The 24,981-nt window shown below is 45.3% G+C and overlaps 1 protein-coding gene across 1 annotated transcript in view; it reads right to left on the reverse strand.

Moving 5' to 3' along the window:
* Window positions 1-6,125: 6,125 nt before the first annotated feature.
* Window positions 6,126-24,981, reverse strand: part of LOC120024574 (tumor necrosis factor receptor superfamily member 21-like) — a 30,465-nt gene continuing 11,609 nt past the window's right edge. Inside the window, exons 3-6 of the mRNA XM_038968858.1 lie at window positions 22,975-23,550; window positions 13,108-13,373; window positions 8,249-8,462; window positions 6,126-7,822 (exon numbers count right to left, since the gene is read on the reverse strand). Coding sequence (XP_038824786.1) covers window positions 7,593-7,822; window positions 8,249-8,462; window positions 13,108-13,373; window positions 22,975-23,550 — 1,286 coding nt within the window. The 3' untranslated portion in view covers window positions 6,126-7,592. The remainder of the gene's footprint in view (window positions 7,823-8,248; window positions 8,463-13,107; window positions 13,374-22,974; window positions 23,551-24,981) is intronic.

Here is a 24,981-nt window from a genome sequence, read left to right on the forward strand (position 1 = left end):
GTCCAGGTGGGAAAGGGCAGTGTGGAGTGCAATAGAGATTGCATCATCTGTGGATCTGTTTGGGCAGTACGCAAATTGGAGTGGGTCTGGGGTTTCTGGGATATTGGTGTTGATGTAAGCCATGACCAGCCTTTCAAAGCACTTCATGGCTACAGACGTGAGTTCTATGGGTCGGTAGTCATTTAGGCAGGTTACCTTAGTGTTCTTGGGCACAGGGACTATGGTGGTCTGCTTAAAACATGTTGGTATTACACATTCGGGGAGAGGGAGAGGTTGAAAATGTCAGTGAAGACACTTGCCAGTTGGTCAGCACATGCTCGCATTACACTACCTGGTAATCCGTCTGGCCCTGCGGCCTTGTAAATGTTGACCTGTTTAAAGGTCTTACTCACATCGGCTGCGGAGAGCGTGATCACACAGTCTTCCGGAACAGCTGGTGCTCTCATACATGTTTCAGTGTTATTTGCCTCGAAGCAAGCATAGAAGTAGTTTAGCTTGTCTGGTAGGCTCATGTCACTGGGCAGCTCTCGGCTGTGCTTCCCTATCCGCCTCCTGTGTCTGCATCTGGGTCTTAGCCTGAGCCTTGATAGTACGACCTGGCCATGATTGACCCAGCAGACTCGGACCAGCTCTGCAACGCTGTCTCCTCCCAAGGAGCCACTATTGGAAGACACGAGGAGTTACTTCATAACCTTATGGAAGGACTCCAGAACTTGGCAGAACGCGCCATAACCGTGCTTTCAATGTATTGCTGGAGCAATTCAACGCATACTCTACTAGGCAGCAAGCCTCTACGGTAACCCCCCAGACTCTCAGTAACACAGCTACCAGCGGCGCTTCTCCCCAGCCTATCCTGGCTTCCTGAGAACACCGCTACGCCGGAGATCCAAGAACCTGCCAAGCATTTCTCTCCCAGTGCTCCCTCATCTTCAAGCTGCAGCCCTCTTTGTTTCCCTCTGATCGCTCGAAGGGCTCTCGCCTGGGTGACAGCGGTGAGAAAGCAAAACTCCCGTAGTGAGAGGCCTCCCGAAGGGCGCAGTGATCTAAGGCACTGCATCACAGTGCTAGCTGAGCCACTAGAGATCCTGGTTCGAGTCCAGGCTCTGTCGCCGCCAGCCACGACCGGGAGACCCATGGGGCGGCGCACAATTGGCTCAGTGTTGTTTGGGTTAGGGGAGGGTTTGGCCGGCAGGGATGTTCTTGTCCCATCGCGGTCTAGCGACTCCTGTGGCGGGCCGGGCGCAATGCGCACTGATGCGGTCACCAGGTGTATGGTGTTTCCTCCGACACATTGGTGTGGCTGGCTTTCAGGTTAAGCGGGCATTGTGTCAAGAAGCAGTGCTGCTTGGCTGGGTTGTGTTTCGGGGGAGCACGGCTCTCGACCTTTGCCTCTCCCGAGTCCGTACGAGAGTTGCAGCGATGAGACAAGACTGTAATTACCAATTGGATATCACAAAATTGGGGAGAAAAAGGGATAAAAGTTTAAAAACTCCTGTAGTTTGGCAGACTATGCTGTAGACTTTCACACGTTTGCTGCTGATAGTGCCTGGAACCCGGAATCTCTTTTCAACACGTTCCTTCACTGATTATCGGGGGAGGTTAAAGACGAGCTCGCAGCCCGAGAGCTTCTCATGGACCTCGACTCCCTCATCACCTTGACCTTATGGATCGATGGGCGGCTATGGGAACGTAGGAGGGAGAGGAGGTCTGTTCCCTGGTCATACTCGCTCGCCCACTGCTCCCACCTCGTCTCCGAGGAATCCCAGAAGTTCCCGACGTCCACCTTACATAGAGAATCCGAGGTCACCCGAGTGTCCACAGGAATCACAGAGGGCGGTCGACTCGCCTCCTCCAGAGCCCAAGCTACTGAGAAGGGCTAGATTGTCTCCGGATGAATGTTTACGCAGGTTGAGTACCAGGAGCTGTCTGTATTGTGGGACTACAGGACATTATATTTCCACCTGTCCATTAAAAAGACCAGGCTCATTAGTAGGTATGAGTACTCTGGTGAACGGTACAAAGATTTTCCAATCTTCCATTATTCATACCCCTCTCCATGCCACCCTGTTGTGGGGTGACCAGGCCAAATCTCTTCGGATGCTCCTTGACTCTGGGGTCGATGAGAGATTTATCAACGCTACCTTGGTGTTGGAGCTGGGAATCTTCACTTAGCCCCTCTCCATTCACATGGACTTCAGAGCGCTGGATGGGCGCTCTATTGGCAGAGTCACCCGCAATACGTTTCCTATCAAACTACGAGTATCAGGAAATCATAGTGAGTGTATGCAGATCCTGCGCATAGAATCTCCCCATGTCCCCATGGTTTTGGGGTATTCATGGCTCTAGAAGCACAACTGGGCTACTGGTTCTATTGTGGGTTGGAGCCTGTTCTGCCATGCACGGTGTCTTAAGTCAGCACAGCCTGCCCCGGGACATTTTCCTGCAGGCTTGGGAGAAGCCTCGGATCTCTCCGCCATTCCTGCGGAGTACCTAGACCTCCGGGAGGTCTTCATCAAGGCCCGCACTACGTCTCTCCCTCCTCATTGACCCTACGACTGCGCCATTGAACTTCTCCCGGGCACAACACCACCTCAGGGGCGGCTTTACTTCCTTTCGGGTCCGGAGACCAAGGCTATGGAGGAGTACATTGAGGACTCTCTCGCTGCAGGGAGTATTCATCCATCTGCCTCTCCCGATGGCGCATTGATCTTCTTTGTGGAGAAGAAGGACAAAACCCTGCGTCCGTGTTCTGACTACCGGGGCCTTAATGACATCACGGTGGTGGATTGGCCTCAACCACCACGGTGGTGGATTGGCTTCCCCCTCTCAGCACTCACCTCTCCTAAGGTTCCATTCACGTGGTCTCCAGCAGCTGACTGGGTGTTCTCGTACCTCATACATCGATTCATTACAGCCCCCATCTTAATCCATCCGTACCCGTCCCATTAGTGCGTGGTGGATGTCGATGCCTCGGATCTCAGAGTGGGGCCCGTTCTGTCTCAGCGTTCTGCCCAGGACCAAAAGCTGCACCCCTGCGCTTTTCTCTCCCATCGTCTTACCCCTGATGAGAGGAACTATGATGTGGGAAATCGAGAACTCCTCGCCTTCAAGATGGTGTTGGAGGAGTGGAGGCACTGGTTGGAGGGGGTGGAACACCTATTCTTACTGTGGACTGACCATAAGAACCTGGAAAATCTCCGCACCACCCGTGGGGGGGTCCGGCTAACCAGATGTTTGTCCCGGACCCTGCCCGTTCCCCGGTCCTGGAATGGGCACATTTCTCGAGATTGACCTGCCAATCAGGCTCCCGTTGGACCCTGGCTTTCCTCTGTTAATACTTTTGGTGGCCTTCCATGGTTCCTGATGTCTCCACATTCATCGCCGCCTGCATTGTGTGTGCACAAAACAAGACTGCGCGGCAAGCTCCGGCTGGCCTTCTTCAACCACTCCCTGTTCCTCACTGCCCCTGTTCCCATATATCCCTGGACTTTGTTACTGGTCTTCCTCCGTCAGATGGCAACAGCACGATCCTGACGGTGGTGGATAGGTTTTATAAAGCTGCCCATTTTATTCCCCTTCTCAAGTTACCCTCAGCCAAGGAGACGGCTCAGCTCATGGTGCAACACGTCTTCCGGCTCCATGGACTTCCGGTCGACATGGTCTCTGATCGGGGTCCTCAGTTCTCGTCCCGGTTCTAGAAGGCGTTCTCCACTCTCATTGGATCGTCGGCCAGCCTGTCCTCTGGTTTTCACCCCCAATCTAACGGCCAGATGGAGCGAGCCAATCAGGACCTGGAGACTCTTCGTTGCCTCGTCTCCGCCAACCTCACCACCTGGAGTCAGCAACTCGTGTGGGTGGAATATGCCCGTTTCATCGGCCCTTTCCCCATCTCTTTTCATGTGTCTAGGATTACCTTGATAACAACTTGAACTTAAAATGGATTAAATTGGTATTTTGTGTCAGAGGCTGAGGTTTAATATGGGAGATCCCTCCCCTTTCCCCCTATGAGAGCCTTTCTTCACATACAGTGCCCTGAGTGCATGACACTTCACACCTCTGCACATACAGTCCCCAGGCTGTTCAACCATTTACAGTGGAAGAGCAGCCAGGAGACCCTCTTAAGATCATTAGCCTAGCATCTACAGTATCTGAGTCAGGACTTTTTACAGTGACTCTCCCAGCAACGCAATGTTGAACATAGTTCCATTTTGACTTACTGGTAAAGCTGGTTCATTGGGGGGTTGTTTCCTGCACCATGTCAAATGTCAGATAGCAGCTAGGCTATCGATGTAGGAGGGATGGTCTCCCAGCTACAGAGTATTTGATGTTCGGAATTAAGATGTTTATCCCTGACATCAGGAGACTGTCACCCTGTAACCAACATTGGTCGTTATTAGTAAGTACTAGTTTTGCTCACTTTATGACCACATTTAAAAGTAAACCACATAAACTTCAACTGGTTTTGTTACTGGTGTTCGGTAGGTTCTGCTGTATGCATGAATGCACAACCGTTGACTGCTAAATAAGTAGGAGAATTTGAGTATTGAGTTAAAGTGTACAAGTTAATTGTGCCCAATTGTTTGTGATGGCATTTGCTGAGACAACAGTGATGTGACTTGATGAACGACATTCCTTTGGCAGACATTGACATCGCTTCAACATAAAAAATGTACTGAAAAACCAGATCAGCCAGGCTGCCAAGGAGTCACCAGAAATCAGTGTTATCTAATCCTCTGCCATCAGCATCAGGCTCTGTCTGGCAAGAACAATCCTGCTTAAATGTGCCGACTATTATTGAATAAATACAAAGACATTATTAGATATAGCAATATTGTGTGTAAGAATAAGTAAGAATAAGTGTTCTTGTTATGTGAAGTGTGATGCCACAGATGCATAACATAATCTATGGCAGTGGTGGAAAAAGAACTCAATTGTCATACTTGAGTAAAAGTAAAGATAACTTAATAGAAAATGACTCAAGTAAAAGTAAAAGTCACCCAGTAAAATACTACTTGAGTAAAAGTCTAAAAGTATTTGGTTTTGAATATACCTAAGTATCAAAAGTAAATGTGGATTGCTAAAATGTACTTAAGTATCAAAAGTAAAAGTATAAATAATTTCAAATTCCTTATAAGCAAACCAGACAGAATCATTATTTTTTTTATTTGACAGATAGCCAGGGGCACACTCCAACACTCAGACATAATTTACAAACAACGCATTTGTGTTTAGTGAGTCCGCCAGATCAGAGGCAGTAGGGATGACCAGGGATGTTGTCTTGATAAGTGTGTGAATTGGACCATTTTCCTGTCAAAATGTAAGAAGTACTTTTGGATGTCAGTGAAAATGTATAGAGTAAAAAGTACATTATTTTCTCTAGGAATGTAGTGAAGTAAAAGTTGGCAAAAATATAAACAGTAAATTACAGATACCCCAAAAAACTACTTAAGTAGTACTTTAAAGTATTTTTACTTAAGTAATTTACACCACTGATCTATGGAGATATTGTCCAAGACCGATATGTAGTGGTTATGACTGAACATTAAACTAGTATGTTGTTACTGAATCTTCTTTCCCTTTTCTGCTGTCATACTGTGCACATTTTGAAGCACAGAGACACCTACAGGATCAAATAGAGCAGGGATGTTTTGTCCTCTCTCCAATACGCTAGTGACTGGGTGGAGATGAAAGAAGTCTACCCCTCCCCAGCCCCAGTTCCATCTCCCTTACCTATTATCATACACACAGACAACACCAGACACTCTTTTATGGAGACTAAATACATCTATTAACAGCCTTTGCAGTAAAACGCCACCCCATTATATGCGTGTCACATTACAGGAAAGACTGTGCGGCTACAATATCAACATTTAGCTCCTCACCTCCTTGAACCAGCCCCACAATAACACGAGAAGAATTTCAGAACAGGAGTATCTTCTTATCAGGAAGAGAAATTGTAACCAACACTACCTTCAGAAAACTGACATAATGAATATCAAAATCACACACTAGGGTTTGTGCTATATCATGAGCAACAGTATAAAACAAGTTACTGTAAAAAAATATTGCTGAAAGAGAAATGCAGTAAATATGTCATAGAAGTAAGACACACACTCCACTTTATGACAAATTCTGGAACTTTAATTGGTTTGATTTAAGAGGTGACATAATAGTAAACATACTGGTTACACGTGTTAAGTTTTAAAACAGCCACCAGAGTACATGTATTCAAACCTCAGCTTCAACGTTTCAGACTCGTACTATACGCTAACAGTCGCACTCTTACATTTGACCCAACAGAGAAGTGGATAGCTCAAACAGCACTTTTCAATTCAGTCCAGCAAAGTCCACAGCAGCTGCATCTTCTTTACACTCCGCAATGTCCAGAATACTTCAGTAGCCATTGTCCAGCAAGCCCCCCCAATATCATCCTAGTATTATGCACAACCAGATAATTTCAAGTCTAGCACCAGAGTAGCTTGATATGACTGGCTTGGCAAAAAGACAGTCTGTGTTCCTTTCGTAGCATTTGTGAGTTGAATACTGACCCTTTTACAGCAACATGTTTTTTGGTGGTGCTTTTTTAAGATCTGGAAGGAACTATAGTTGTACATTATCTTCTGTTTTAATCAAGTACCACAATCCAGGTGAGAGTCAGATTCAAGTAGAATAACTATGCATGTCTTACATCCAGTAAGATGGTCTCATTACACAAAGCTGGGAAACATCAGAATGCTCGTATATTCATGACAAACATAGTTGCTAAGAAATCTAAAATCTAAAAATGATAATACATTGTGAAATGTTAGTAAACAGCATTTCAAAGAGACATTGAAGCACATGTGGCAGAATGCATACCAATTAAATGGTTATGTTACTCAAAGAACAAGAATTAGTGCATCAATCATATTACATACTATTAGTGTTAGACATTGCGCACCATGAGTGTGCGTCATAGTATGTTTTACATTGTTAGACATTGTGCATGAGTGTGTGTTGTTGACGTTTGCTTGCATGAATGAGTGAATATTGGTTTATAGCACTGGCTGATACACCCACAATAAGCTCCAAAATGTCAAGAGAACACTGTTTTAACGTTACATTGACACGAGTGCAATAGCAGTGGTTTAATGAGCATAGTGGTGGTGGTATCGAGCCGTCTCTCTGTCCAGAACTCCAGGCTGGGGTACAGAGCCTGGCCCCTCTGTCCTGCCCTTCCTCCAGGCAGGCAGGCTTGCCACCTGGTGAGAGATGGGGACAGCCTGGTTCCCTTCCCTCAACATGGGGGGAGTGATGGAAGGAGACTTCCAGAGAGGGGAGGGAGGCTCCCTGATTATTGTAGGAGTGGGGGACTCAGTCAGGCTACTAGGAATGGAGGATAGCCAAGGGGAACCCATCGGAGGTCTCGAAGGCAAGTAGGTAACTGTAGCCAGAATCAAGTAGTCTCTCACTACTTGGGGGGGGGTGGGGGAGTGTGAGGCAAGAGAGGAAGCCACACCCAGGTAGCCACACCCGGGAAGGAAGGGTTTGCAGTAGAAGGAAGTGGGGTGTCCCCTGACCACAGTAGAGGTCTATAGCACCACAGCAGCAGTCTATAGGAGGTCAGGCAAGTGGCTGTAGACCGAGTCTAGCAGGGTCTGGCTGGCCTCCTGGCTCTTGACCCCGGCAATCTCAAAGAGGCGGTCCAGTTTGTCCTCGGCCATGGGGATCTCCTCGATGACGTGCAGCTCGTCAGGGTTTAGGATGTGCAGCATGTCGTCGAAGATGGGTTGTAGGTCGCACCGGTCCAGCCGGACCTGACGTAGCACCGTGTCTTTCTTCTCTGGAAGTCACAGAGGAAGAGAGGAGGGGAAAGAAAACAATATCAGAATGAGGAGGAGGACAGACTACAACATAGTGTTGATGTTAGCTACAGCTTGTTGTTGTCCATATAATAGGAAATTGTGAATGACTAACTGGGAATAAAAGCCCAGTCATCCTTATGATGACTAAGATGCATCTGATTCAGAAGGGTTTGGTTAACTGTGGAAGACACATTTCGGTTGAATACATTCAGTTGCGCAACTGACTAGGTTTCCCCCTTTCCCTTTATTTCTCAAAGTTTTCATAGTTGATGACTTCCTATAATGGAGTATAGAATCAGGTGCAATTGGTAACCAGAAGGGAGCAGTAAATGCAAGTACATCACCTCTTTAAGAGACGTTGTCTAGCATAGTTACTGAAACAGGACTGCGTCATATGTGCTCACCTTTGGTAATGAACGAGCCGGTCCTGCTGAGGGCGGAGTCTTTGCTGGAGGTGGAGTCACAGCGGAGAAGGGGCTCTGATTCATCAGGGAAGAAACCCTTGGTCCGGTGCACAGGAGACTGCTCCACCAGCACCCTAGGAGAATCCAAAGGCTTGTGGACAGGACTGTGGCTCGGGGTTACATTCACAGCGGTCATCAGCTGGTTCAGATCAAACTGCAGAGAGAGAGAAAGGAGGAAGAGAGATATATAGAGAGAGGGGGGGGGAGCGAGAGAGAGACAGAGAGAGACAGAGAGAAAGAGCGGGTCAGAGTCAGTGTCGGGAAACAATGGCTGAGAAAGCAGTGTCCTGAGTCACGCTGGTGTCCGGACAGAGCACAGGGACAGGACAGGGAGCTCCTGTGTGTGAAGCCCCAGCCCCATGCAGCCCGGGTCGGGTGACACAGCGGGGCCAACCTCCCAGCCCCAGACCACCCACACTCGCACCCGCGCCTCTCTCTTCCTTGCCTCAGGGCGCGTACACAACCGACCAGCCATGAAAGGGATTCTGTGGACTTGCACAGACCGGAATGTACTGCCCACGGACCACATGTGCCTAGTCACACACTAACAGGCATAGTACACCACCACTGTGTCTGCCCTGGGGCCCAGGGAAGACATAAATAACAGTCTTATTTGGTATGGTAATGGTGTGAACTGGTCGTGACCGGACCGGATGAGCTCATGGTAGAATAATATTTGTCTTCGGTACTGTAGAAAAAAAGGCTCTGCTCTGTGATGTGATGCACAAAGGACATGGTAGAGGGCATTTCATACAGGTGATGGAAATGCAATGGAAAACCATCAGTGCTAAAAATCCAATAAAACACAGTTCAATATAGCTTCACAGGAACGCAGTGGAAAACTTCTGATGCTAACATAAAATCTGATATAAAACAGCTCGATGTGGCATCAGACAGACTTCACTTACATTACATCTGTGTGCATGTATGACCCATATGCAGCCCCTGCTATCTCCCCTATTCAATAACAAGTCAGTCGGTGCACTAGGTCAGTTTGGTGGGGGATGACACACATCTACTGTGATAAGAGCACTGCTCCCTCCCGCCTCCCACAGAACAGATGTAGCCACATTATGTTACAAACAAATGTTACAAAACCTACCAACTAACCCTCAAGAGAAACCCCTAGAGGCTACAAAGAAAAGACTCACCATGGAGAGTTAGGAGAGAACAGGGGAAATGGTGTCACTGTTCCAGAAGCTTCTCTGAGTTGTCAGTTAGTAGCCAGTGACTGAGTCATTAGATGAGAGAGTGTGATCTGGCCGAGTCACTGACATAGCATGTAACACAACCACTCAGCCCTGATAAAATCCCAGGTTAGGGACAGTGACATTCATCACACCAACATACAGGTGCATGCACGCACACACTCAAACACACAATAAACAAGCTAGAGGGTCAGCCCCTGTGTAGGGAGGAACTACTGAGGCATCAGAGACACAGAGAACATCTACGTTTTAATTAGATCAAAAACAACACTTTAGTGAATCTGCTTAATAATCATTCCCTGCAGAGTGGCTGTGAATAATTCAAGTGAGTAATTACTAATTGTGGAGAGATGTGTTGCATGTCTATTCATAAACCCTATTCAGCAGAAAAATACAGTAGGCTCTGAAAAAACTGCAATGTCATAAGACATTGTGGGTAAAGAGAGCCTTTACCATTGAAGTGAATCTTCATATGTTGCGGTTTCAAGACATAGGTGCTATGTTGCAACCCCTATTACCAGCATGTTCAACCTCTCTTTCGTATCGTCTGAGATCCCCAAAGACTGGAAAGCTTCCGCGGTCATCCCCCTCTTCAAAGGGTAGACACTCTTGACCCAAACTGTTATAGACCTATATCCATCCTGCCCTGCCTTTCTAACATCTTTGAAAACCAAGTTTAACAAACAGATCACCGACCATTTCGAATCCCACCGTACCTTCTCCACTATGCAATCTGGTTTCCGAGCTGGTCATGGGTGTACCTCAGCCACGCTCAAGGTCCTAAGCGATATCACAGCCGCCATCGATAAAAGACAGTACTGTGCAGCCGTCCCTCATCGACCTGGCCAAGGCTTTCGACTCTGTCAATCACTGCATTCTTATCGGCAGACTCAATAGCCTTGGTTTCTCAAATGACTGCCTCGCCTGGTTCACCAACTACTTCTCAGACAGAGATCAGTGTGTCAAATCGGAGGGCCTGTTGTCCGGACCTCTGGCAGTCTCTATGGGGGTGCCACAGGGTTCAATTCTCGGGCCGACTCTTTTCAATGTATATATCAATGATGTCGTTCTTGCTGCTGGTGATTCTCTGATCCACCTCTATGCAGACAACACCATTCTGTATACATCTGGCCCTTCTTTGGACACTGTGTTAACAAACCCCCAAAAGAGCTTCAATGCTATAAAACACTCCTTCCGTAGCCTCCAACTGCTTTTAAATGCTAGTAAAACTATATGCATGCTCTTCAACCGATTGCTGCCCGCACCCGCCCGCCTGCCCGACTAGCATCATTACTCTGGACGGTTCTGACCTAGAATACGTGGACAACTACAAATACCTAGGTGTCTGGCTAGACTATAAACGCTCCTTCCAGACTCATATCAAACACCTCCAATCGAAAATCAAATCGAAAATCAAATCTAGAATCGGCTTTCTATTTCGCAACAAAGCCTCCTTCACTCACGTCGCCAAACTTACCCAAGTAAAACTGACTATCCTACCGATCCTCGACTTTGGCGATGTCATCTACAAAATAGCTTCCAACACTCTACTCAGCAAATTGGATGTAGTCTATCACAGTGTTATCCGTTTTGTTACCAAAGCGCCTTAACCACCCACCACTGCGACCTGTAGGCTCTAGTCGGCTGGCCCTCGCTACATATTCGTCGCCAGACCCACTGGCTCCAGGTCATCTAAGTCTATGCTAGGTAAAGCTCTGCCTTATCTCAGCTCACTGGTCACGATAACAACACCCACCCGTAGCACGCACTCCAGCAGGTATATCTCACTGGTCATCCCCAAAGCCAACACCTCCTTTGGCCGCCTTTCCTTCCAGTTCTCTGTTGCCAGTGACTGGAACGAATTGCAAAAATCGCTGAAGCTGGAGACTTACCTTTCCCTCACTAACTTTAAACATCAGATATCTGAGCAGCTAACCAATCGCTGCAGCTGTACATATTCCATCTGTAAATAGCCAACCCAATCTACCTACCTCATTCCCATATTGTTTTTATTTACTTTGCTGCTCTTTTGCACACCAGTATCACTACTTACACACCATCATCTGCTCATCATCATCTGCTCATCTATCACTCCAGTGTAAATTGTAATTACTTTGATATTATGGCCTATTTATTGCATTACCTCCTCCTGCCATTTGCACACTGTATATTGACTTTTTTTCCTTTCTATTGTGTTATTGACTGTACACTTGTTTATTCCATGTTTAACTCTGTGTTGTTTCTGTCGCACTGCTTTGCTTTATCTTGGCCAGGTCGCAGTTGTAAATGACAACCTGTTCTCAACTAGCTTACCTGGTGAAATAAAGGTGAAATATATATATATATTTTTAAATGCAGTATTACATGTACATGCTGACACACACACAACCTGGATCAGCCTCTGTCCTTTCTTCTTCAGGCTCCTTGCCTTACAGCTATGATGAAATCACTCTATTGGAATGAGAGAGTATCAACTGGGGAGGCAGTGAGATTAGCAATGTTTGGGGCTCACCACCTGTGGTTTGTGTAAAAATAACCCAGTCACGGAGCTTAGCTCCAAACTGTGTCTGGGAGCTAAAAGACTGGGGTGGCAGCAGAAAATACATCCTCTCCCTCCCTCCTTCCTTGGCTCCATTCCTCCCACACATAAGACAGCCAGCCCACTCTGGTGGAATCACCACACACAGACCTCCTTTATGACTCACACGGCTGGGGAAGTCTTATGTCAATGGAACCACACGGTTGTACTTTATAGCTCTCTAAGGAGGAATACCATACGTGTAGACCTACAGTACACTCTGTCTGGTACCAATGAGGCACATGACGGATGTATGATCATTTCCTGGTGGTTTTTTACTCTCACGTCACTTACACCACATGACCCAGTGCTAATTTAATGGAATGAGGAGAAAACCTGTAGAAACGGCCAAGAGTTTACTGAGGGAACATGGGAGACGAGGGAGGGAGGAGCCTCCAGCACACTATGCTCCCTACTCGTACTGTGTTTCTGCTTCCCTATTCCCTCCTATTACCTGCTATATCATCCACCATGGATTGAGATAAACCACACCATATATTACCAACATTATTAAGTGGTGATGACGGGCAGAATTACAAAAGGCAGCCTGTAAGATATCTACGGGTCTCAATATATTTCCTAAGAGGACTATGACAAGCCCTTAACTGTAAGAATCTAACCTTGAGCAGACAAGGACACTGGACATGAGGATAATATGAAATGTATCTGACAGAGGGGAGAAAGAGAAGAAGAAAAGTGGACGGCGATGAACGATCCACTGTTCCCTCTGACCTCTATAGCGCTAGGAGGCCAAGCCAGGACAGTCAAAAGGGCCGCTTGTGACTTCTTTAAAACTAATGTTGGCATCCCATATGTGATTTCTATGTTTGTGTGCATGTGAAGTGACTTGGTACACTGGAGATTTAATGAGATAATATGAGAGCCTGAAGACTCATAAGTGAGGAGTGTCATTTAGTCCAAAGAGCCCACCTGTGATTCAAGATGGGTGAGTACACTGGGAGACATAACATATTCTTTATGCCAGTGATTCAAGGTACTGTAGTAGAGCATACCTGAGGATTGTCTTCCATGACGCCCCGTATCTTCTCCACCACGTCGATGCGGTGGTGGCGGTGCAGGGCGTTGATGAGCTTGGCCAGGTTAGCGTCCCCGTCGCGGATGGTCCAGTGTTGCAGGGCAGCGTATGCCCGGTCGTGGTCCGACTGGTAGCCATTGGAGAAGGCTGCCACCTCGCGCTCTGTGGCATTGGCCAGGGACTGGTACATGTCGATCCACTGGCTGCCAATCTGAGCTGCCACCAACTTCAGGATGTCCACACCTGGGTAAAGAGAGGAGACGACAGGTTATTGTTATGCAATGTGTGGAATGGACTTGAGCCATGGATGGACAATGGAAGTCCCTCGACTATTAAGTCACATGTATCCTTTGTTGATCATGAGACATCATATGATCATTTACCCATTTTGCCTTTGCAACCCTTTTTTATTTATTTACAGTAATTATGCCCATTAACTACTTAGAAGTCACATTAAAAGAGCATGCAATTAGATTACTTGATTTCTACTTAATTGTAAGGTCAGAACAGTTCAACGCAACACCCAACTAAACAACTTACATTGCTAATAAGATACAACAACAAAATAATTGGGTCATCTTCAACCACACTAAGCCTTTGTTCCTTTCTTATAAAATGAAAAAACAAAAAATGTATCTAACATTTGAGTTGTAGAGATGTAGAGAGTGGGTGTGTTTGTGAGTGTGCACATGCGTGTGCGTGCTTGCACTTGTGTTCACATGCGAGTGTGTTACATAAGGGGTTATGACCTCTTGAGCCTGAGGTCTCAGAAGGTAAACAGAACTGTTTTAGCTGGTTAGCGCTCATGAGGAATGCACCATCATGAGCTAGTGGAATCCAGGAATTCACTCTCTGAAAGTGATCTGTCACAGAGCGTTACCTCAGCAGATGCATCTGAAGTTCACCACTACCCTCCACCTCTTCACAACCCAGATCAAATGGTATTGGTCACATACACATGGTTAGCAGATGTTAATGTGTGTAGCGAAATGCTTGTGCTTCTAGTTCCGACAGTGCAGCAATATCTAACATGCAATCTAACAATTCCACAACTACCTAATACACACAAATATAAGTAAGGAATGGAATATATACATATCAATATACGGATGAGCAATGACAGAGTGGCATAGGCAAGATGCAATAGATGGTATAAAATACAGTATATACAGTACATATGAGATGAGTAATGCAAGATATGTAGATCTGGACACCCTGTCCAGACAGACCAAGCGTGACTCCGTCCTAAGACATTGGCAGCTCAGAAAGCTGAATTGGTCTCAATCACATGGAGGAAGTGTTATTTTCAGTATGTGAAGACAACCTCCTGCTGGGTTCAATGACCCTTGAGAAATCGCCTGCCTGTCCTCCTGTCCAGCCTTTTGTGCTTTAAATTGAAGAACCCTTTTTGGTTCCAGGTAGAACCTTTTTGGGTTCCATGTAGAACCCTTTCCACAGAGCATTCTACATGGAACCCAAAAGGGTTATATCTGGAACCAAAAAGGGTTCTACCTGGAACCAAAAAGGCCTCTCCTATTGGGACAGCTGAAGAACCCTTTTTTTATACGAGTGTATGCGTGTGTGAGTGGCTGGTGCTGACACAAAGGCCTCTCTCTGCTGTTCATGGCAGCTAGATGACATACAATGCATTTTTACTGATTATTGTGTTATGTAGGCTATGTGACAGGTTTGAGAAAATGCTGACTCGCTGGTTTTCATGTAAAAATAGTACTAAGCAACCTCAACTTGTTTAGTGTGAAACGATGCGAGCGGAAAAAGAGAACATGGGGTTCTCCTCCTCACCACAGCCTTGCTGAAGCTGATGGATCTTATCTGAAAGATATCATACACCGCACCCTGCCTAGCTGTCTCACTTCTGAGGGACGCAGCAGAACATGTTGACTTGCATATACAATAATAGAAATATGTCTGGGGGAAAAATTGTCACTACAGGAAATTTACCAGGCGTGAATACTCTAATTTATATTCAGACTGCCAGGCAGACATATAACATCACTAGGTGTTATAACTTCACTCAGTCAAAACAGAACATGATCGCTTCAAAACAGGCGTAGAAAAAACCCATGTCTGTGCCATCCCTGCAGGCATAACCATATTCAATTGAAAGACAACTCTGTGCATCATAATTCAACTTGAATGAAATGAAATCAAAAACAAAAGCTTAATTAAAAAAGTGTCACACCCTGATCTGTTTCACCTGTCTTTGTGATTGTCTCCAACCCCTCCAGGTGTCGCCCATCTTCACCATTATCCACTGTGTATTTATACCTGTGTTCTCTGTCTGTTGCAAGTTCGTTTTGTTTATTCAAACCTACCACCGTTTTCTCCCTTGCTCCTGTCTTTGCTATAGTTCTTGCTTCCTAGTTTCCCGGTTTTGACCATTCCTGCCTGCCCTGACCCTGCCTGCCGTCCTGTACCTTCGCCCTACCTATCTGGATTACTGACCTCTACCTGACCTGACCCTGAGCCGGCCTGCCGTCCTGTACCTTTGCCCCACCTTTCTGGATTCTGACCTCTGCCTGCCCTTGACCTGTCCTTTTGCCTGCCCCTGTTTGAGTTATAAACATACTTCGACACTGTCTACGCCTGGGTCTTACCTTAAACCTGATACACAGGGGAATTTCCAATGTATTAAATGAATATAACATTTATTCAAATTCATTATTGAATTGAGAGAGAGGTGAAATTGAATTGGTCTAAACTTCGCTCCACATACAAAAGGCCACATTATGCAGAAATAACTATAAAGTGTAAAGAAACATAATACATTGTTCAATTTAGATAAGGATCACAGTGATCTCTGATTAATGTCTACTATCAAAGCCCAAATATGCAAAGTGCATAATACGAGGTCGGGTTTGGAGCAGTTGTAGCTGGGAGATTGACTGTAAGCCAGCGGTGGTTGGCTTATGATCTGGAAGAGGCCAAGGCTCCACTACAGTTGTCCTGCCCGGAGGGTCAGAGTCATGCCACGAAATGACGTTGTGTTGAACGACCTTATATACAGTTGAAGTCAGAGGTTTACATACACTTAGGTTTGAGTCATTGAAACTCGTTTTTCAACCACTCCACAAACTTCATGTTAACAAACTATAGTTTTGGCAAGTCGGTTAGGACATCTACTTTGTGCATGACACAAGTCATTTTTCCAACAATTGTTTACAAACAGATTAATTCACTGTATCACAATTCCAGTGAGTCAGAAGTTTACATGCACTAAGTTGACTGTGCCTTTAAACAGCTTGGAAAATTCCAGGTAAGGATGTCATGGCTTCAGAAGCTTCTGACAGGCTAATTGACATAATTTGAGTCAATTGGAGGTGTACCTGTAGATGTATTTCAAGGCCTACCTTCAAACTCAGTGCCTCTTTGCTTGACATCATGGGAAAATCAAAATAAATCAGCCAAGACCTCAGAAAATCTTTTGTAGACCTCCACAAGTCAGGTTCATCATTGGGTGCAATTTCCAAACGCCTGAAGGTACCACGTTCATCTGTACAAACAATAGTACACAAGTATAAACACCATGGGACCACGCAGCCGTCATACGGCTCAGGAAGGAGACGCGTTCTGTCTCCTAGAGATGAACGTACTTGGTGCGAAAAGTGCAAATAAATCCCGGAACAGCAGCAAAGGACCTTGAAGATGCTGGAGGAAACAGGTACAAAAGTATCTATATCCACAGTAAAACGAGTCCTATATCGACATAACCTGAAAGGCCGCTCAGCAAGGAAGAAGCCACTGCTCCAAAACCGCTATAAAAAAAACCAGACTACGGTTTGCAACTGCACATGGGGACAAAGATCGCACTTTTTGGAGAAATGTCCTCTGGTCTGATGAAACAAAAATAGAACTGTTTGGCCATAATGACCATCGCCGAAGAACACCATCCCAACCATGAAGCACGGGGGTGGCAGCATCATGTTGTGGGGGTGCTTTGCTGCAGGAGGGACTGGTGCATTTCACAAAATAGATGGCTTCATGAGGAAGGAAAATTATGTGGATATATTGAAGCAACATCAAGACATCAGTCAGGAAGTTAAAGCTTGGTCGCAAATGGGTCTTCCAAATGAACAATGACCCCAAGCATACTTCCAAAGTTGTGGCAAAATGGCTTAAGGACAACAAAGTCAAGTATTGGAGTGGCCATCAAAGCCCTGACCTCAATCCCATCGAAAATGTGTGGGCAGAACTGAAAAAGCGTGTGCGAGCAAGGAGGCCTACAAACCTGACTCAGTTACACCAGCTCTGTCAGGAGGAATGGGCCAAAATTCACCCAACTTATTGTGGGAAGCTTGTGGAAGGCTACCCAAAACGTTTGACCCAAGTTCAACAATTTAAAGGCAATGCTACCAAATACTAATTGAGTGTATGTAAACTTCTGACCCACTGGGAATGTGATGAAAGTAATAAAAGCTGAAATAAATCATTCTCTCTACTATTATTCTAACATTTCACATTCTTAAAATAAAGTGGTGATCCTAACTGACCTAAAACAGGGAATTTTTACTTGGATTAAAAGTCAGGAATTGTGAAAAACGGAGTTTAAATGTATTTGGCTAAGGTGTATGTAAACTTCCGACTTCAACTGTATCTAGAAGCCTCGCGTGACAGTCACTTTCAGTTCCTACCAAGCCTGCCTACTGTCATCTTCTTTAGGTTTTTTTTTTTTTTTTAAGTGACAGAGCTTGGTTAGGGAGAAATTCCCTCTCTGTTTTAGTGGGTTATAATAGATGACCTACATAAATCTAATCCTGATGATTCAGTATGTTAGTGGATGTGTTCAGCAGTGCTATGTCAGCTTCCTAAACCTCCAGGCATATGAACGCAGCGGTGGCAGATTGTTTATATTCAAACTACAGAATGGCTGACCTAAAATGGCTGCTAATAAATAAATAGAGGGGCAGGGTTGATTTATTTTAAACGCTTAAAAGTAATAAAGACTCCAAATGTAATCTGTTAGATGTAAAACAGTTAGAGTTATCACAGTGATTATGGTACATAGATATGAAGCAACAATATAACGTTGCCTGCAGGGCAGAGAAAGTTAGCTACTGCATGTCAGATGTGTCTTCAATAAAGTCTTTGTTGTCATTCAACGAGAGATGACTCGTTTTCATGCACATTTATTAATTGAGAAATAATGCACCAAACATCTTAGTTAGATGTAAAATTGAATGACAGATTTCTTGAATTAGCAAAATCTGACTATTTTGAGGATACTGGCTATGGAGTCTCAAAATAGAAAAAGAGTACTATTGCTAATTTTTCAAGCAAAGGTTTTTGAAGGGAGTATGCGACCACACTCGTTCGGTTCGGCTAGGCGCCAGCCAAACTGAAGCACGCTGACGCCTTTATTCAACGGGTTGTTCAGAGAGTCACACAATACCAGTGTTGTGTATTCATGGATGCCAAGGGAAGCCAGGCTTCCCCAAAATAACAATAAAAACATAAAATAATTTATCTTTCGTCTCTCTGTGTTTCATAATATTCCTTCAATTCACAAGAGGCTGAATGTATCTCACAGGAGAAAGCAACTGAGCGAGTGAAACACCACCCCTCTGCCTCTCTACGTGTAAGCCATCTATCTGATACTGTCCGGTCCAAACGAGTATGACATTGGTGTCCCTGTGTCGTAGAAATACTTCTTAAAAATATCTCTTAGACACCGGAGCTTGGGATTTCAATATAGACTATATTACAAAGTAACAAGCCGAGCCTGTCCATGGAGCAAACTGCCGGTCCCAGAGTCAGAGATCTCTTTATATACAGTTTCAGTCTGACAACATACATAGTCACTCATCTTTATGTATATGATCCACATCTTTTGGTATTCTGACACTATTGTTCCCTATTCTTACTTCTAGTCTGTCTACGTCCATCTTTCCTTGGTTTCTCCTCCCCTTCTTGGCACATACTCCAGGGAATAGATTATATTGGTGGCGTAACCACAGCAATGATACAAAATATTATACAGAAATACAAATATTGCAGGTGCATGTCTAAGGACACCCACAGGACTATGCAACTGCCTCCCTCAATCCCACACTGACCCAGACACACACACACACTGGCCTCCCCCTAAGCCCACATTGATTGTGCTCACCACTCTGAGACACACAACACATGCACCGGAAAATCCCCCATACCTGTAACATTGAATGCAAGTGAAGCCAGCGAGCATTTGGCCTCCCTTGACAAAAAAAACGATAAAACATTTGACAATCAGCTTTGAGCTAAACTGAGTGAGCTCAACTGTGAATGGTCCTGGCAACATCAACAAAAAATGGGAAGCCAGCTTGGATTTGGCATCTCTCCTATCAAATCGCTTTGAGAGCACTAACAGAAATCGGCCCATTCCTAAATTAGCTATGGATGGAGATAGGGATTTGGACTTGTGGTTTTACTTAATTCTCCATACTGGCCAATGATTATAATGGCAATTTTGATCCAACCACATTGTTATGCCCGTGGCCTGAGAGGATGGAAGTTCAATATTTACAGTAGCTAGATGTAGAAGGCTAATGTTAACTAGCTAACGTTGCCCATGAATGGAAGTTAGGCTAGCGAGCAAGCATTTTAGCCAGCCTAGGACAACAAAAAATAAAAGCGTGTACTGTATGACAGTGTGATAGACTATTTCATCAACATGAGAGGATGGTATTGGCGTTTCTCTACAAGTAGGGTGAGTCAGCATGTTTTTCTACTTGCACGAAGGCGCGCGCACGCACACACGTGCGCAACCAGAGATCAGAACCATGGACAGCCAAGTCATATCTAGCTGATGGTGATTGGACTAAACAGTTTTTGGTATCTTTTAGTAGTCACTGTATTAGACTAAGCAGAGGAGATTTGATGATGTTGAAATGTTGAAGTTGAAATGGTGCTGGAATAGTGGGAGCAGCTCCTGTTTTCTTTGCGACTTGCAGTAAATCTCTGTGGTTCTAAATCAATAGTTGTTTAGCGGTCCGAAAATGTCGGAAACATTAACTTGCTTAATCATGTTGATGGTCATGTAACTGTTTGTTACATGCAACATGCGTTGTGGACAGAGGTTGCTATCCAGTTTTGTGATTGAATTTATTCTGCCACTGTCTTCTTATTGCCTTGGCCTATCACGGTCGCAAGGCATATCAATTAACAGCAAACAATGCAATTATTACAACACATACAGTGTAGGTTGTAATATGGCGTGCCTTCCCCACTGATTTTACCCAAGCATCGCTACTGCACAATACAAACATATTGTCACATAGTCTCCATCCATTTCAAGTATAGGACCTGACGATTATCCAGTACCACAGACTATTATGGGAAGTGGTGGTGCTGTAATATTTCCATTAGAAAACTCCATTGAGACAGCAAACCAGCCACAGCAGGTCTGAGCTGAGTGGGCTGCATGACAACGAGGCCACAAACAGCCCACAATGGCAGCCATGCAGTTTTTCTCCTCCAGTCCCGTTTGCTCTGAGCCTCTCTGGGGATTGTCGCTGGTGACAAAGTAAGCTTGTCATTGTAATAGAAAAGACAAAGTGGTCACAAGATCAGCTTGCTGCTTAGTTACGTTTATTGTCTCAATCTCTTGATTGCCTAGTGCTCTGGTGTCTTGCTCAGTTTTGATCATTTTGTAGAAAATGTTGCTGTCATTCAAATAACACTAAACAACACAAAATGAATGTAAGGTATCATATTCAAATCAATCTGCATTAAAAAAAAAGTTATAATATGAAAGCCTGTCCAAATCCAGGAAGGAAATTACTTTGTCAGATCACAGAGTACACAATGATAGCGAAATCTGTAAAATGTCCCTATCAAATTGCCCTGATTTCCGAGGCACGTGAAAGCAACAGAGCCCACACAGCAGGCCCAACCGACCCAGTCATAGCCACAGCCCAGGTCCTATCCCTGCTGCCTGTCCATGTGGCCCACCCTGGAGCTGAGCAGCACGGCCACCTGGGTACTTCCCCGCCTGTTTGGCGTTGGTAAACAGCAGGCCCACAGGGGGGATTCTTTTCACCCTGCTTGCCCTTCACGCCACTTTCTGGACTCCTATGAAATAATGAGCTATTTGTATGATCTTGCCTTTTTCTTTATATATATATATATATGTTTCCCATTCCACTGTTTAGTGCGCCTTTTTAACTACTCCAGTAAATAGACATTAAAGCCTTCAGGGTAGTCAATTACACACCTTGGAAGAATTAAGAAACTGTTTTGTTTTGTGCTCGAGAGAGTAAATAGCTGTGTAATCACACACACACACACTGAATGTAAAACTCTGCATCTACTTGATAAACATTCTGTAATCCTTTTTAAAGAACATGCCCTAAATTCTCTTAAGTTTTTTGAAGTTTCAAATACATTTAAATTCTCTTTTTTGGAACTGAATGTAGATAAACAACGCAGTAAAAGTGAAGATCATTTGTATATCTGATCTGGACATGTATATCAAAATATTACTACTCTACTATTTATAACAGTAAAGCAAAGTATGGGAAACATTTGTAAATGCTGAAACTACTAACATAGCAGCCTGAATCCATGTGAATGCAAAAGCAGTTTATCATTGAGGACTTTCCTTGAGGAGTCAATTGTTAAAGAAAAAAGAACAGTCAGATTGCTAACTGAAATACTTTCAAAGGGTATTTCCATGAGTAACAAAAAAGGGAAGTTTAATGTAGTAAGACAATGTGAAGATTAGACTATTGATCATGTTTCAGTTGTACTTTTCTATCTTCGCAATGTCTACATCCCTACTATACATTCCTAGAACATTCTCACGTGGTGTGAGCAGACCGGTACAATGTGCTAAGATCTTCATTTCACACGGTGGGAGCCCTGACCACCGACACTTTCAGTGACACATAACTTTGAAAGCCGCGGCCCACCCAGCGTTCCCCAGCCCTCACTCCACCCTTTCCCGGGGGGGGGGGGGGGGGGGGGGGGGGGGCATGTGTCTGTGCAATGATAAAGTTGAGCTTCTCTCCAACCACAGAGAACTGGAATAATCTGGTTTGAACTGAACTGCACTGGGTTAGAGCTCTCCCTCTCTCTCGCTTACAAGCGGATGGATATCTGAGGCTGACATCAGGCTGCGGCTGGCGGTATCTTCCTCCTGCCTGCTGCGGTACTGGGGTTTCACTACTGTAACCTAGCAGCCCCATGTGGCCTCCTCGGCTCCCATGGTTACAGACAACCAGACACATCAGAGAGACAGTTAGAGAGAGAGATACAGACACAGAGAGGGAGACAGACACAGAGCGAGAGAGATATGCAGACAGAGAGACACAGAGAGATACAGATAGAGCGAGATACAGACAGAGAGAGAGAGAGAGAGAGATACAGACAGAGAGTGAGAAGGAAAAGAGGAAGAGAAGGAGGAGGACTGAGGGGGGGGGGGGGTGTAAAGATAGAGGGAGTAAGGCAGGAGGGGAGGGGGTAAAGAGAGAAGTAGAGAAAGAAAGCGAGACAACAGAGGAAGGGAGAGGTAGATAAAGGGAGATGCGTGTGGGGAGGTGGCAGTTACAGTCTGTTGCAGGCCATGCCCTTGCTTGTGTAACAGCTATACTGTTCTGCTATGTGTCATGTTCTCTTGGGCAGAATGGATTGGATTTAGATTTCCCCACTGATGCTATAACAGATGGTCCGTCGGTCTTCTCGGCTGAAAGTCTCGGCAATATATCTTTGTAATAAAAATGTATTTGTTTGTATGTTTTCTGTTATCTGTCTTTATAAAGTATGCGGCTATATATAAAAAAGACTAATTAACAAAGTTGCATTTCTTTCTATAAACCTTGAGAGGTAAAATAAAGCGTCCACTCACCCTGTCCATTGGAGTAGTAGATCCACTTCTCCTTGGTCTGTGTCGGGGGGCAGGTCTTCTTCTGGATTGCTTTCTCAATGATGCTGCTGGGGTCCTGAACTGGTCCCTTCTTCAGCACTCTGGAGCTCCTCTTCACGCTGCACACCACGATCACCACCAGCACCAGCAGCAGCAGCAGCACGATCATCCAGGGCAAGTGCTCGTTGATGTCAAAGTGTGTATGAGTGCTGGGCCTGGGGGAGCCCCTTCGTGTGGGCCTGTACCCTGATCTTTGCACACCCTGACCTACCCCTACCTCCGATCCGTCCTCTACGCCGTCCATGGCCCGCTTGTTGGCTGCCGGGTGGGTGCGGCGGTGCTCACTGGGCACAGAGTGCTTGAGGTGTGGTGGAGTCTGTGTGGGGTCCTGGGCTCCGGCCATAGCGGCCAGGTTCAGCACCTCTACATCATCTTCGGGGCTGGCCTCATAGGAGCCTGATGGGGTGGAGTCCTGGCTGTTGTTGGACCTGGGTAGAGTCCCCGTGGTACTCAGTAAGAGCTCTAAGACCTCAGAACCTGCTGTCAGGCTGAAGGCATCTAACCCACAGAGAAACACAACCACAAATAGAAAGGGAAAGAGAGAAAGGGAGAGGAGAAAGAGCGAGATAAAGGGGGAGGGAGATGCGGAGAAAGATAATAACATTTAGTCAAAATTGTAAAACTTTAATCCCACAGGCAATCTGCTGGACAGCCGAGGAAGGGAAGGGCCCCGCCCTGGCCAGACCCCAGCAGTGCTCTCCAATCTAATCTGACATTAGAAGAGCACTAGATTGCTCCTTCTACAGCCACCGCATTTATACAGTACTCTACTAAAGATCGAGTGAATTCCATTACAGCTCCAGTCTCAGCAGGGGAGGAATGGGAAAAAGATTTTGAGTTGAAAAGAGGTCAACAAAATATGCCTGAACACATTCATGTAACTGTTAGTCAATTGAGATTGAACTAGATTGACCCTGATAAATTACTATTGCAGGTACAAACGTTGAAGCTACACTGCCTCTTTCGGCTAGTGTTAAAACCAAAACAACCAATAAATAGGGGAGTTGTGTTAACCGCCACTGAACCAGAATCAATATACTGTAAAAATCCCCTTACCCTGAGCTGGAATACCCCTGTCTACCACTACAGTATTAAACAGATTAGCATTTCATTATGGCATCCTATAGGGGGATGCTTTTGGGATTGGCACCTGGATCATTGGTTATCCCTGTGCACAGGTAATTCAGAAGCAAGCTGTGTTACCAGCATCACCATCTCAACTACACTGATTTCAGTTCCTCACTGCATGGGGACACACTGTCCTGTCTTTGCGAATTTTGTGCAACAGCCTCCTCCCCTCCCCTCTCATTGATACAGACACAGTTGAGACTGAGGCATGGCGATCTCTGTAATACGTGTGGAAGTGGAACACCCCCTTCAGCTATTCTCACTGAACTAGGGTGCAACTTAGGTGAGAGGCTATTTATCTACACACAAGACAAACAGCAGTGGCATTAATGGTCTGTTACGGTAGGTTGACATTGTGAAATACTACTGACTAAACTGTGGACTAAAGCCTCAGCAGAAGAAAACATGTAAGAGAGACTTGTACAGTCCTGTGGCTGGAAATACTGTAGCTGCTTCCTTAAGGTCCAGAAGCCATATGTTTATTTTAACAGTGTCACGCCCTGACATTAGAGAGCCTTTTTATGTCTCTATTTGGTTTGGTCAGGGTGTGATTTGGGGTGGGCATTCTATGTTTTTGTTTTCTATGATTTTGTATTTCTATGTTTTGGCCGGGTATGGTTCTCAATCAGGGACAGCTGTCTATCGTTGTCTCTGATTGGGAACCATACTTAGGTAGCCCTTTCCCTCCTTTCAGTGTGGGAAGTTGTCTTTGTTTGTGGCACTATAGCCTTAAGCTTCACGGTCGTATTGGTATTGTTTATTGTTTTTGTCGGCGTCATCCTAATAAAAAGCAATATGTAC

This window comes from Salvelinus namaycush, chromosome 29, assembly GCF_016432855.1.
Source record: "Salvelinus namaycush isolate Seneca chromosome 29, SaNama_1.0, whole genome shotgun sequence".
In the NCBI taxonomy this organism is placed as follows: Eukaryota; Metazoa; Chordata; class Actinopteri; order Salmoniformes; family Salmonidae; genus Salvelinus; species Salvelinus namaycush.